Source organism: Vipera ursinii, assembly GCF_947247035.1.
Source record: "Vipera ursinii genome assembly, chromosome: 1".
Lineage (NCBI taxonomy): Eukaryota > Metazoa > Chordata > Lepidosauria > Squamata > Viperidae > Vipera > Vipera ursinii.
In genome coordinates, this window is record NC_139512.1 from 158,611,181 (window position 1) to 158,624,546 (window position 13,366).

The window sequence follows — 13,366 nt, forward strand, 5'->3', positions numbered from 1 at the left end:
CAATTTGACACCCCTGCCCTAAAGCAAAGAACTATTGGTCAAAAATACATAGGTGGCTAGAAAAGATGATAGAAGCACACATAAACTAGAATTACCGGTATTTCTTTTAGGCATGATTTCAGCAAATTATGATAAGAAATGTGTATACTTAATATTACATATATTAACAGCAGCGAGAATTATATTTGCTCAGTTCTGGAAAAATGAACAAATATCATCTGAAGAAGACATAATTAAGAAAATTTTGGACTGTGCAGAAATGGATAGGCTTACATTGAAAATGAAGGGGAAGTAAGATTCAGAATACTTTCAAACATGGGAAATTTTTTATAAATGGTTAGAAAAATGGAATAAAGGATAGGAATGGAAATTGTACTACTATTAATGTTAAACACAGAAACCCAGACGTGTTGCTTATTAAATACTAAAGATTGTTATCATAAAAATTAATAAAATATACATAAAAAAAGAAACATTCCATCAGTTATTAGCTGTAAACAGGGCTTTTTTTCTCATAGAACGCTCAGAACGGAGTTCCGGCACCTTTTTTGGATGGAACCTTGTAGGGTAGGCAAGGTGGGTTGTATGACATGTGTGAGTTCCTGCACCTTTTTCTTTTACAAAAAAAAGCACTGGCTGTAAATAATAACAAGGAAAAATAACTTATTAAAAAACTGCCCCCCCAAAAAAGTGTACAAATTACAAAGGACAAACACACACACACACATACAGTAACCAATTTGGTGAAGCTAACTAAGAAGGTATTTCACATTCTACTCCAATATTTTGTCTTTAAGACGTAAGAAGAATGTGGTATGGTTGCAGGTGGAGTAATATTTATTCAATTAATCATAATAGTTTTTCCCAATAAACCCCAGATGGAATCTAGAGATGAGATAAATTGTATTCATGCACTGGGTCTTTCCTGATTCTTCATTCACAACCCCTCTACAGCTAGCTACCTATGTCTCCCCTAAAAGCTGCATCTGAAAATCCAAAGATTCCCCGTGAATGGCACAGGCTGCCTTACATGCAAGTCATACCTGACTCAAGCCTTTGTATTATCTGGAAACATCTGAAAGTGTCATGACTTTTATGACACCAGATATGTATGGATTCAAAACTTGTCACAATCTTCTTGTCAGATCTGGCCTTCAAAGGAGATCATGGGATCTGTCAATCAGCGATATTAAAGTCAAAGGGAAAGTCTTATGGAAAAACAACATCAGCTTAAGGCACAGTAACAGCTACAAAGCTAACCAGCAGGACTGTTTCATGACAAATAATTTTGGAGGAGCTACTTAATTCTGTTGCTACAATTTAAACATCATTACATAAAATGCCTGTGCATTGCTGTTATCTTAACTTAGACCAGGGGTGTCAAACTCAATTTCATTGAGGGCCACATCAGCATTGCGGTTGCCCTCAGGGGGCCGGGTGGGTATGGCCAGGGTGGGCGTGGCCTACTGGGTGGGCGTGGCTAGAGTGCATATGGCCTACTGGGTGGGCATGACCAGCTCTACATCGTTCGCATCAAGGGTGCCTATGGGGGCCTGGGCAGGAGTGGGACAGATCTGAGGGTCTCTGGCAGAAGGAGGGTCTCTGGGCCAGGGCCAAGGCAGTGGGGGCCGTTCCCTCACTGTTTCCAGGATGGCTTCGCGGGCCGGATGAAACCACTTTGCGGGCCGGATCTGGCCCCCAGGCCTTGTGTTTGACATGTCTGACTTAGACTATCTGCAGAATTGAGCAGATGAGTGATTGAATAGAAAATGAACCGTAAATTTAAGAAAACCTTTTTTTTTTTGCTTCCAGACAAGGGTGTAGATGCACATTCATGTAAATTCAGGACTGTGAATGTGTGTGTGAGAGACTATGTATTTGTCACAAGTGTCTCCAGGATTAGGGGTGAGCAACTAAGCCATTATTTCAAAATTGTCTTTAGAGCTTGCTGTCTCCCAGTCATGCAGAGAAAAGAGATGGTGGGAAAAAAGATCTTCCTATTGACTTCAAGTTCTGACCCCATAGATTGCTTGCTTCAGGTCTGGGCATCATTTGACTCCAACAGGGTACTTTTATGGCTATCCATTCCTCTAGAGTTAAAAGGCTCCCCATCTCAGCTCTGTCTGATCCTGCTCAGAGGTTTTTTTTTTCTGGCTCATGCAGTGATGCTGAGCAGGCAGGAGTCTGAGAGAAAGATCCATGATCTAAAGCCAAAGCAGGAGCAACAGCCTAATTAATAGGATGGGACATGGCTCAAAAATGAATTGCAAGAGGTGTTTCAGAGCATACAGGGATATCAGTACAGCATCTCTTTAAAGCAGCTACATCTTTCTTTGGATTTCTGTAGGATGTGGCTAGAGTTGATTTCTCTTTCTTTTAAAGACATGGCCGTTTTAAAGAGGTGATATGCTTGTTCTCTGGCATGTTTGGAACCTTCTCTTTCAAATCATTTTTGAAGCATTCAAAGCTGTACTAATTAATAGAAATTGCCTTCTGAATATTCATAACCCTTCAGAATGAGAAATTGGAAGGAGATTCTCCTTGGCCAAATTTAGATTCAAACATTTCTTTTATATACTGAAATTACAGGTCAACAGCAATGGTAGATTAGATCAGAGTTCCCCAAACTTTCTGACTTGGCGGCCCGGAATGAAAGGGAACAGCAGGGAAATGTGAGTGTGCATAGCCCCACGCATGGATGCACAAACAGGCATGCGCACGACGGCAGTGCTAGCGTGCATATGCATGTGCAAGTGGGCTATGCGCCCCCGTGGCATACGTGCTGGTGCTCGCGCTCATGGGCAAATGGGCAGCGCACACTCTTGTGACACTGGCAGTGGTGCATGAGCAAATGGGGCCACTAGTGCCCGGACGATGGTGCTATCACGAGTGGGGCGGGGCTTACCAGCTATTCCTGGCACCCAGTAGATTAGATCACAACCTTTGTAGACATTTTCCACTTTTTAAATGTATATTTTTTTAAAACAGAGGTCAGACATGGAAAAGTCCTCAGGTAAATAAAACAACAGCCCCTCCGAAGTGGGAGGAGCAAGGCAAAGGATACCAGTAAATGATGTTTTTTTTTCTTGCAGCCTCCATTTGTGATGGAGAAGTGGATTGTGGGGATAGGAAAAGATCAGACTGTCGAGTGCATAGTGACTTACGAGGTTAGTGTTTGAAGAAAAATAAAAGTGAGTCATTCTGCCAGCATTATTGCACAACGAGGAACCTGCCTTTCTAAATTTTAGGGCTCACTTTTGTAAAGGTCTGTAATTAGTTTTAAATGACCAATCACCTACAAATCTGAATGCTATAAACCACACTGAGGCTGCTCACTTGGAAAACTTGATCGTGTAAATTTTAAAAAGTTCCTTCTCTCTCTTTTTTCTTTGAGTATCAGTTGGGTAGGTAACATTTGCTGATGGGATCATCTTTCTCATCTTTCTGACACACTGCTAATTAGCAGACTAGAGATACAACAGGTGAAAGGAAGGGGCAAGAAGGAAAATATAAAATAAAAAATGGGACCAATTTAGCAACATATAATAGGATGGGAACTAGTCTTTGTACGAGTAGAGTTTTGGATATTTACCAAAAAAAATGTGTTTCATAAAGACCAATGGGATACTTCACGCTGAGGCTAATAATTGAAATCCCAGCTCTGTCTGTCACAAGGATTCAAGCAGTGAGAGAGGCTGACAGTGAAACTCTGGCCTTGTGTGCCTCAGAAGTGGAGGAGAGCCGCTCTCGGGGAACTGGGAAAACAACACACACACACACACACACACACACACACACACACACACACAGGCTCCTTTCAGACTGCAGCTCCTTACAAGTATTAGAGACTGGCAGCAAGTTTAAAGGGACCTTTCCACAAGCAGATCCCAGCAACCAGAAATCCTGGGACACATCCTTAGTGACTTCTTCCTCACCATAACTACAAAATGATTCTATTAAAACTCAATAGTTAAAAGAGTGTCCATCACTGTTGACGTGGGAAGGCACAAAAAAACAACACCTTTAATTTGCTATTGGATTCCTTGCATAAAGAAACAATTTTTTTCTAGATGGGGGGTTGATATTACAGGTAGTCCTCAACTTATAACTTCATTTAGTGACCATTCAAAGATACAACGGCACTGAAAAAGTGACCTTTGGCCATTTTTCACACTTACAACCTTTGTGGCATCATCGTGATTGTTATGTATTGAATATATATAAAATTGTGTTAAGCCCTGCTAAAGTGAAACTAACTTAACTCCAACTGCTTGTGAAGCTAAAATGAAACTAACCTTTAGATGACCCTGGCTATTAACTCCAACTGTTTTGGAGGGAAACTTTGAACATTCATATTTGGGTGTGCTTTTTCCAGTATTATGATTGGTTAAGGCCCTGTGGGCTCAGAGTACAAATTACAGGCAATTGCCTGCAGTTCTCCAGTTCTAGTTTGAGTCAATAAATGATGTAACTATGCTGGTCTGCTCCTTGCCTACTGAATAATAATGATCATGTGATCAAAATTCAGTGCTTGGCAACTGGTTCATACTTATGACCGTTGCTGTGTCCCAAGATCATGTGATCACCATTTGTGAACTTTTGGCAAACAAAGTCAATGGGGAAGCCAGATTCACTTAACAACCGTTTTAGTAACTTATCAACTGCAATGATTCACTTAACTGTGGCAAGAAAAGTCGTAAAATGGGCCAAAACTCACTTAACAAATATCTCACTTAACAACAGAAATTTTGGACTTAATTGTGGTTGTAAGTCGAAAACTACCTGTACTATCTGTTTCAGAATAAGACATTAAAACTTGGGACAAATTGGGCTTGTTCTTGTGGGGTTTTGAAGAAAGACCTTGTTCTCTCTCTTGGATAGGCTGATGTCCACACTCCCAAATCTACTAAACACACCCAGCAAGTGCAATGGAGTCAGATGAAACAGCAGGATGAAGTGAAATCAGTACAGCTGAAAATACAAACGTCTCTCCCAAATGTGGAAGGCAACCCTCGGAGCAGATCCAATTCCAGTAAGTCAACTGAGGCAAGGTTTAAGAAAGAGCATATGCCAGAGAAACAAAACCTTTTCAAAAATCGGCACGTTCCACAAAGCCAGACTTGCGAAGAGGGAAAATGTCTCCCTAAAGCAGCATTTCTCAACCTAGGCAATTTTAAGATGCTGGCTGGGGAATTCTGGGAGAAGTCCACATTTCTTAAAGTTGCTGAGGTTGAGAAAACAGTGATCTCTCAAGTAACTCAATGGCCTCTAGGTGGGGACTGGGAGGTCTAAGGAAAGCCTAGGACTTCACTCTAATGTTGAAGACTGCTTTAAGTCAGAAAAGCTACATTTCTGAACGTAAAAGGTTGGCCTGAAATCTCCATCCATTTTGTACCCTCAAACTGTGGAAGCAAAATTTGGGGGTCTCTGTTTCATCGTAAGGAGATGGGAATTTTTTAAAGGAACGAATAGGGTGTAGATGAGGGGCAGTGGTGGGATTCAGCCAGTTTGCACCACTTCGGCAGAACCAGTAGCTAATTTTTTGTTGTCCAGGCACACTGGCTGAGGAATTTCCTTACTGCCCCACTTGTTCCAAGGCTGCTTTCTGCTCAGATGCTTTGCTCTTGCCAATGGCCTGACCATCTACTTCAGTGCCCTCCCTCCTTGAGCCTCGGGCGCTCCACCTGCTGCTTTGGTTGGCCTGCTGGCCTCCGCCTCAACACCCTGCCCATCGCCGCCCAGCACGGCCGCCCCGGGGCTGCAGGGGCTGGCCTGGCATGGGAAGGGCACGCATCCCATCCTCCTGCCACTACGCAGAGTAAGGTTGCCACGCCCACCCGACCAGATGCCCTCACCTCCCCCAAGCATTTTTTTTATTAACCTGCCTTTCAGCTGCATTCCGTTTCTCCGTTCGCTTCAGAGCCTTTGCCGCATATTTGTGGGACTATTGGTTAAAAAAAAGAAAATTCCATCAGACTTTCTAACTTCTTGAGATCTCGTGAGGTTAGAAAGTCTGATGGAACTTTTTTTTTTTACCGATAGTCCCACAAACACACGGCGAAGGCTGAGAAGCAAATGGAGAAACGGAATGCAGCTGAAAGGCAGGTTAGTAAAAAAAAAAAAAAACGCTTGCGGGGGCAAGCGCGGAAACCTTACCCTGCGCGGGTATTGATGCAGGTTGCTCATGGACGGGACTGAAGGTTTAGGACTGGGGCGATGGTGCGTGTGTCCACAGCGCTCTGTGTGCTGCCTGTGGCATGCGTGCCATAGGTTCACCACCACGGGGCCAGGCTGAGCCAACTTTTGAAGTTAGCATCTTGTCATGCTGCACATAGCCTGGAACAGGCCTTGAACAAAACAGAATTTGCACATTGCTCTTCTAGAATCCCTGGCTGAGGATACTGTTGTGCATTCACACTTACATCTAAACCCCCCTCTCTCTTTTTGTCTTTAATCATCCATAGTTTAGTCATGATCTTAAATTGGAACATCGTATATTTTTATTTCCTGAATTTGCATTTTGTATTGCACCTAAAACTCTCATCTTCCAAGCTGCTGTACTTCCATTTGAAGAAAGAATAATCAATACAACTAATATATTTGTAGCAATCAAAGGATCCGAGTCTAATGCAGTGCTTTTTTAACCTTTACCTATCTTAAGTTCCACCTATCGCTCATTCAAAGGGTCTGCCGTTCATCAGGAGAGAAACAAAAACCCTGCTTTTGCAGGGGACATTTAATATTTATTAAGTTTCTATGTCACTTTTATTTTTTTACAACTGAAGAGACATGCCTAATATTCCTTCCTCATCCTATTTTCTCCACAACAGCAACCCTGTGAGATGGGTTGAGAGAAAGGGACTGGCCTCAAGTCACTCAGACATCTCTCATGCCTAACAGAGGCCCAGAAGTCATAGTCTTCTTGTGTATAACACCTTAATGTTTCTGGCTGTCATTTATACAGAAAGAGACATTCAGTTAATTATGTCTTATTATTTCCAGTAAGTTTCAAAGATGCAATTAAAGTTGTAATGACTTGTGTCCCACTTGGAGTACTTTTGAATTGCACCTGTATCATCAGTTTTGAACCAAAGGATACTGATGAAAGATGTTAGTGCTCTAAAGATCTGTGATGTGCTGTTTGGGGGGCGGGGGGGGGGAAATGCTAGGGCGTATGTGTAGTTAACAGAAAATCTGTCTAATCAGTGAGGTGGTTAAAGTTACATTGCAAATCTCTGCAATTAAAATCATCATAACAGTATCTGAAGAACAGAGTTCAACTGTAGAAACATTACACCTGAAGATACGCTTTCAAATAGGGAATATATATATATATATATATATATATATATATATATATATATATATATATATATATATATATATATATAAATAATTTTATTTGTATACCGCCCTTCTCCCAAAGGACTCAGGGCGGTGAACAGGGCAATACATGTTAAAAGACAAAATACAAAAATTAAAAGAGATTAAACAAAGTGCCCCAAACTATAACAATAGGTTAAAATACATAAAACCCGACCCTATCCCATCAGGCCAGGCCAGCTTGTTCGAACAGATAAGTCTTTAGATCGCGCCGGAAGGAGTGGAGGTCGGGCGCCATCCAAAGCTCAACCGGAAGATGGTTCCATAAATCCGGCGCGTCCACAGAGAACGCCCTCCCCCTGGGGGCCACCAGTCAGCATTCTTTGACCAGTGGCACCCTGAGGAGGCCCTCTCTGTGGGAGCGTACTGGGCGGAGGGAAGTTGATGCCGGCCGCAGGTGCTCCCTAAGGTATTCCGGACCCATGCCATGTAGGGCTTTGTAGGTCATCACCAGCACCTTGAATATATATATATTGCTTTCCAGTCAGTCTTGAATCTCAGCAATTGCCTGGACAAGCCTCTGCAAATATACTTGGCAAGATTTTTTGGAAGTGGTTTGCTTCTGCCTTTTTCTTAGGTCAGGGGGAGAGTGACCGGTTCAAAGGCATCCAGCCAGCTTCATGCCTAAAGTGGGATTGGAACTCACCATCTTCCCACTTTCTAGCTCTGGTGCCTCTAAATACTACACTTTATTGGAGACTGCAAGGAAGCATCAACCCATTATGGCTCCTTAAGCAAATTAGTGACTCCAGTAGCTACAGCTATCAAACGGGGTAATATCAGAATCTTATTAGATCTCTTGTGACTACTTGGGACAGTGATGGCGAACCTTTTAGAGACCGAGTGCCCAAACGGCAACCCCAAACACACTTATATATCGTCGGGTGCTGGGTGGGCATGGCCCATTGGGTGGGCGTGGCTGCGGTGGTAACAGCAGACTGGGTGGAACTAAAAAGTTCAATCAATCAATTCCAACTTTGCGAGATCTTTTTTTTTTCCTGTGAGAAGCTGAAATTGGATTGATTGAATCTTTTTTTTTTTGCACACGGCGGCGGAAGCCTAAAGCGAAAAGATTTTTAAAAACCCAGCTGAAGGCCCAGGACTGGGGCAACGGTGCGCGTGCCCACAGAGAGGGCTCTGCGTGCCACCTGTGGCACGCGTGGCATAGGTTCGCCACCACGGACTTGGGATTAAAGCTGATAGTTCCTTTTCTTTCATTCCAGGTATTGACTGCCAGTGGATGAATGCACTGAAAATGCACCGTGTGACAAGCAGCCCTTCTCTCCAACATTCCCGTCCCCACAGTCCCAACAACTTAACCCATTTTTTACCCTACCTTCACAATCAGGACACTTACGCTGCTGCTGTGAGGCGGACTTCAGTGCCTACTACCTTTCATATTACTCCACTCATTCAGTCAAGAAGCTCATCGCCAACAACCTATTTATCATCTTTACATCTGAATTCCAAGGGAAGCAGCAGCTCCAGCGCGACTTCAACTTCGGATAGTCCATCTGAAAGGGGCAGCTCCAAAAGCAGAAACAGAAATAACCATCATAGCAGCGTCTCTCCTGGAGGAGCGGCAGCTGGGAAGCGTTTTGTAAGAAACCCAACTGCTCCAGGGACACTGAGAAATGCAGGGAAATATCCTAGATCTTCCCAGTCAACCTTCAATCAATATCAACATCTGCCAAGGACGCATGAGAGAAAACACACTCATTACCCTCAGCAATTCAAATCAATACCAGGGATGCCCTTGAAAACGGAAGCAGAAGAAGAAGAGGAAGAAAGCAAAGTCAGTGAAGGCGGATGGGTGAAAGTCAACTATTCAAAGAAATCTTACCGACAAACTGTTGGCAAACAGAACAAAGAGAAATCGAAAGGCACTGGAGCACTTCAGAGGAAATCCCGTTGATGCTTTTTCAGAAATAGGTTTTTTTTTATTGCACAGAATACTGACTTTCCACGGAGAAGGTTTCAAATTCTTCTTGAAATAACTGACAACGAATGTGAGAATGGGGAGCCTGGGAGGAATGACATTAGTGCAGCCTTGGGTTCTGTTGGAGGCTGTTTTAGCACATTAGAAGCCTGATATAGTCTTCTCCCTCAATCAAAGCACAAGATGGCAATTCTCCCTTTCCTGTAAAACAACACTAAAGCATCTGACAGCTGCTGGGCAGTGTTCTTGGGGCTGAATCACATTCAGTTAGGGGCCAAGGGGGATACAGAGGCACTACAGGCCCCGCCTATAAAACTGGTGTCTGAGACTCCACCAAAATGGTAGAGCTGAGCAGGTATAAAAGGTTCTGTTTTTTTAGTTTGTCTACTTTTAATCAGGTACTTTTTACTTAAGTCTGGTATTTCCATTAGCATGATATTCTACTTCACTGTGCTTTATTTCTGACACTCTGATCCGGTATTGATACACTGACAAAAAAAGTGCTGCTTAAACCAGGGGTAGGCAACCTCGGCTCTTTTATGACTCATGGACTTCAACTCCCAGAATTCCTGAGTCAGTATGCTGACTCAGGAATTCTGGGAGTTGAAGTCCATGAGTCATAAAAGAGCCGAGGTTGCCTTGTTGTTGTTGTTAGTTGCGAAGTCGTGTCCGACCCATCGCGACCCTATGGACAATGTTCCTCCAGGCCTTCCTGTCCTCTACCATCTTCTGGAGTCCATTTAAGCTCACGCCTACTGCTTCAGTGACTCCATCCAGCCACCTCATTCTCTGTCGTCCCCTTCTTCTATTGCCCTCAATCTTTCCCAGCATTAGGCTCTTCTCCAGTGAGTCCTTCCTTCTCATTAGATGGTCAAAGTATTTGAGTTTTAGCTTCAGGATCTGGCCTTCTAAAGAGCAGTCAGGGTTGATCTCCTCTAGGACTGACCGGTTTGATCGCCTTGCAGTCCAAGGGACTCGCAGGAGTCTTCTCCAGCACCATAGTTCAAAGGCTTCAATTCTTTGGCGCTCAGCCTTTCTTATGGTCCAGCTTTCACTGCCATACATTGCAACTGGGAAGACCATCGCCTTGACTATACGCACTTTGCCTACCCCTGGCTTAAACATATGAATGAAAAAAAAATTAAAAAAAATGACTGCAAAAGTTATCCTTCCCATATTTTTTGCTTTCGGGGTTGTCGAATGGATTATTTTTTTCTTGATTTTGTAGCAACACCTTCAAGCTACTACATCAATCCTCCATTTAGCAATAAGCTCCATCTACTTCCGTTGGAATTATTCTTACGGGTAGGGAAAAATGTAATAGCTTCTACAAAGAAGCAAAATAGTATAAGAAAAAAGGCCTAATTATTTTTGGTACAACTATTTATTAACGTAAGGTTAAAAATCTTATTCATGATATTTAACTATACTCTGCGTGTTGTCTTTAAGTAATAAAAAGAAACATTATACTTACTAGTATACAGTATTTTTCAATTCCATTGAAATCGAATATTTCTTTGTTTTCCTGGGCATATCTACAAGAAAGCAAATTCCTGTGGGATTTTCTTTGAAATAAAGAATTGGGTGATATAAAATTAACTCATTTCTCCAACTGCAATTATCAGGGGGGGGAAAATGACATTATGTTAAGATTCTATTTATAAATAAAACCTAACTCCTAACTTAACATATCCTTCCCCTTTTTGAATTATAAGGAAAGGAAAAGGTTTTGAAAAGTATTGTTTAAAGTAATTTGATACTCAGCTGAGGAAATAAGGAATGAATGTATCTTATTTAGCATATATTTTCCAATCCTTCATGTAGTCACAGATTTTTAACAATAGCAAAGTAAACCATTTCAGCCAGCTGTAAAACTATAGTTCTTTTCTTATTCAAGGAGCTATTTCATTGATTGGCTGAGGTCTCTCCTGTTTCTAGAAAGAAGAGTGGTTTCCTAGGGATAGTGCAGGTGCTCTCTATTTGTTCGGCAAATAATTGGAGGAGAGATTTATGAATATATTTGTTTACTTGATGTATATGGCCATTCCCTCTCACATAAGCAACTCTAGGCAGCTAACTCAATAAAAATATCAATACAATAAGGATAAATAAAAGCAAAAAAAGGATGTCCATCAAACGCAAAGCAGTCAACAACCAAGAGATTCCACTGACAAGCTGAACCCCCTCCCAACCCCCACACTTGAGGGGGAAAAAAGCTGGGTCTTAAGGGTTTTATGAAAGGCTAGTGGAGTTGGGGACAATCTAATCAACAACGTATAAAAGGTCTCCTGGTATGGCTGGAGGAGCTGTGAGATCAGGAGGATCCCACAGATTTTGACAGAGTAGTGCAATTTCATCCAGAACTAAAGATAGAAAATCACCAGATCCAGCAGGCCTTAAAAACCTGGATAGAGTTGAAGCCTGTTCTTCCCCATCCAATCGTCCAAAGTCTCCAGCTACAAAGACAGAACCTTCGCAACATTACTTGGGTGATCCGAAACAAAGATATACAACTGAGTATCACAGCCTACTGATGTTACTTCACCCCATATCTCTGAATGACCTCATCCAGAAAGTTCATGTAGATCAGGGGTGTCAACTCGCAACGTCACGTGACGTGTCGTGACGTATCACAACTTTTTTTCCATTGCCAGCAATGGGGTGGGCACGGTTTTGGCGTGACACATCTGGCCCGCAGGCCGGCAGTTTAACACCCCTGATGTAGATGTTCAAGAGGTGCAGGGAGAATCAAGCCCTGAAGAACCCTTCAAAAAACAGGACATGGACCTGACCTCTCCCCAACCCATTAATACTGACTGGAACTAATTCCAGAGGAAGGGAATAAAACCTGCAAGGCCATGTCCCCTGAAGGATATCATGACTAATAGTACTGAAAGCTGCAGAGAGAACAAGGAGAGTCAGGATGGATACGCTAACCCAGGGGCAGACAACCTCGGCTCTTTTATGACTCATGGACTTCAACTCCCAGAAGTCCATGAGTCATAAAAGAGCCGAGGTTGCCTACCCCTGCACTAACCCCACTTATTATTTATCACATTTCTACACTGCCCATCTCACCTAAGTGACTCTTAGCCCTTGCAAATTCTATTTGTTGTCTTTGAATTCATGAAGCTTCGAACTCATGAAAAAAACAGGTTTGGGATTGAAAGAAAAGAGAGGGAGAGAAATTATAAATAATTGAACTATAGCTAGGTATTTGAGAGATGTTGTGTTTATATGTTGGGGAAGCTACCTTCAACTAGGGTTGATTATCAAGATGTCCAAACCAACTCCAGGCCTCCAGGTCACAAAGAACACATTTCACTCCCTGTGGGTTAAGCTCAAATTCCTAAAACACTTCAGCTTTACTACACTCACTACTTCAAGTCCAGCAATATGGTGGTGCTTGGCTCAAGCAGTTGGCCAATGACAAAGAGAGACGTTCCCTCTCAAAGCTCTAGATGTATTTGTGTGAAGGGATGAGAATAAGGTAAGCTTTTGACAACCCTCATTTGCAGCCTTCTCCTCACCTATGCAACATCTAGGCTGCAATCAATGCTAAAAGAAGGACGAACAGTGAAATTAATGTATGCTGCGGTGGGTTAAGTGGGTGGATGTTTGCAGCATCTTAATTAGTGAACAGGCATGCGTTACTCGGTTGCTTTCACTCAGGAATCTAAATATGGATAAAAGGGGCAGAAAGAACATGTCTAGCTTAGCACAAATGTGGAGTCCCTCCACCATTGTATTGCCAAAATGATCAACGCTGCCTCTGGCTGGCAGTTACCTTAAGCACTACAACATTCTGTAACCAAACATCAAACTATTTTAAATTTCACACCAAACATAAACGGTTGTGGTTTCATTTAATCTACAGCAAAAAGATTAGAATTCCTGATATCTGTAACCCACCTTCTTTGCTGGCTTAGTGTGATATGTGCACCTTTGTATTTTAAGAAAACCTCCCTATTTCATTATTTTGTTCTTTTACTGTTATAGCTTAAAAGAGCAGCCTTTCACTGCCTGGAAATTGATGCCTTGTAC

General features: G+C 42.4%; 1 protein-coding gene across 1 annotated transcript in view; it reads left to right on the plus strand.

Annotated features, from left to right (window-relative positions):
* LOC310631565 (mitogen-activated protein kinase kinase kinase 20-like) overlaps window positions 1-9,888 on the plus strand; it is a 32,424-nt gene extending 22,536 nt beyond the window's left edge. The window contains exons 5-7 of the mRNA XM_083348101.1: window positions 3,093-3,167; window positions 4,882-5,032; window positions 8,607-9,888. Coding sequence (XP_083204227.1) covers window positions 3,093-3,167; window positions 4,882-5,032; window positions 8,607-9,298 — 918 coding nt within the window. The 3' untranslated portion in view covers window positions 9,299-9,888. The remainder of the gene's footprint in view (window positions 1-3,092; window positions 3,168-4,881; window positions 5,033-8,606) is intronic.
* The last annotated feature ends 3,478 nt before the right edge of the window (window positions 9,889-13,366 follow it).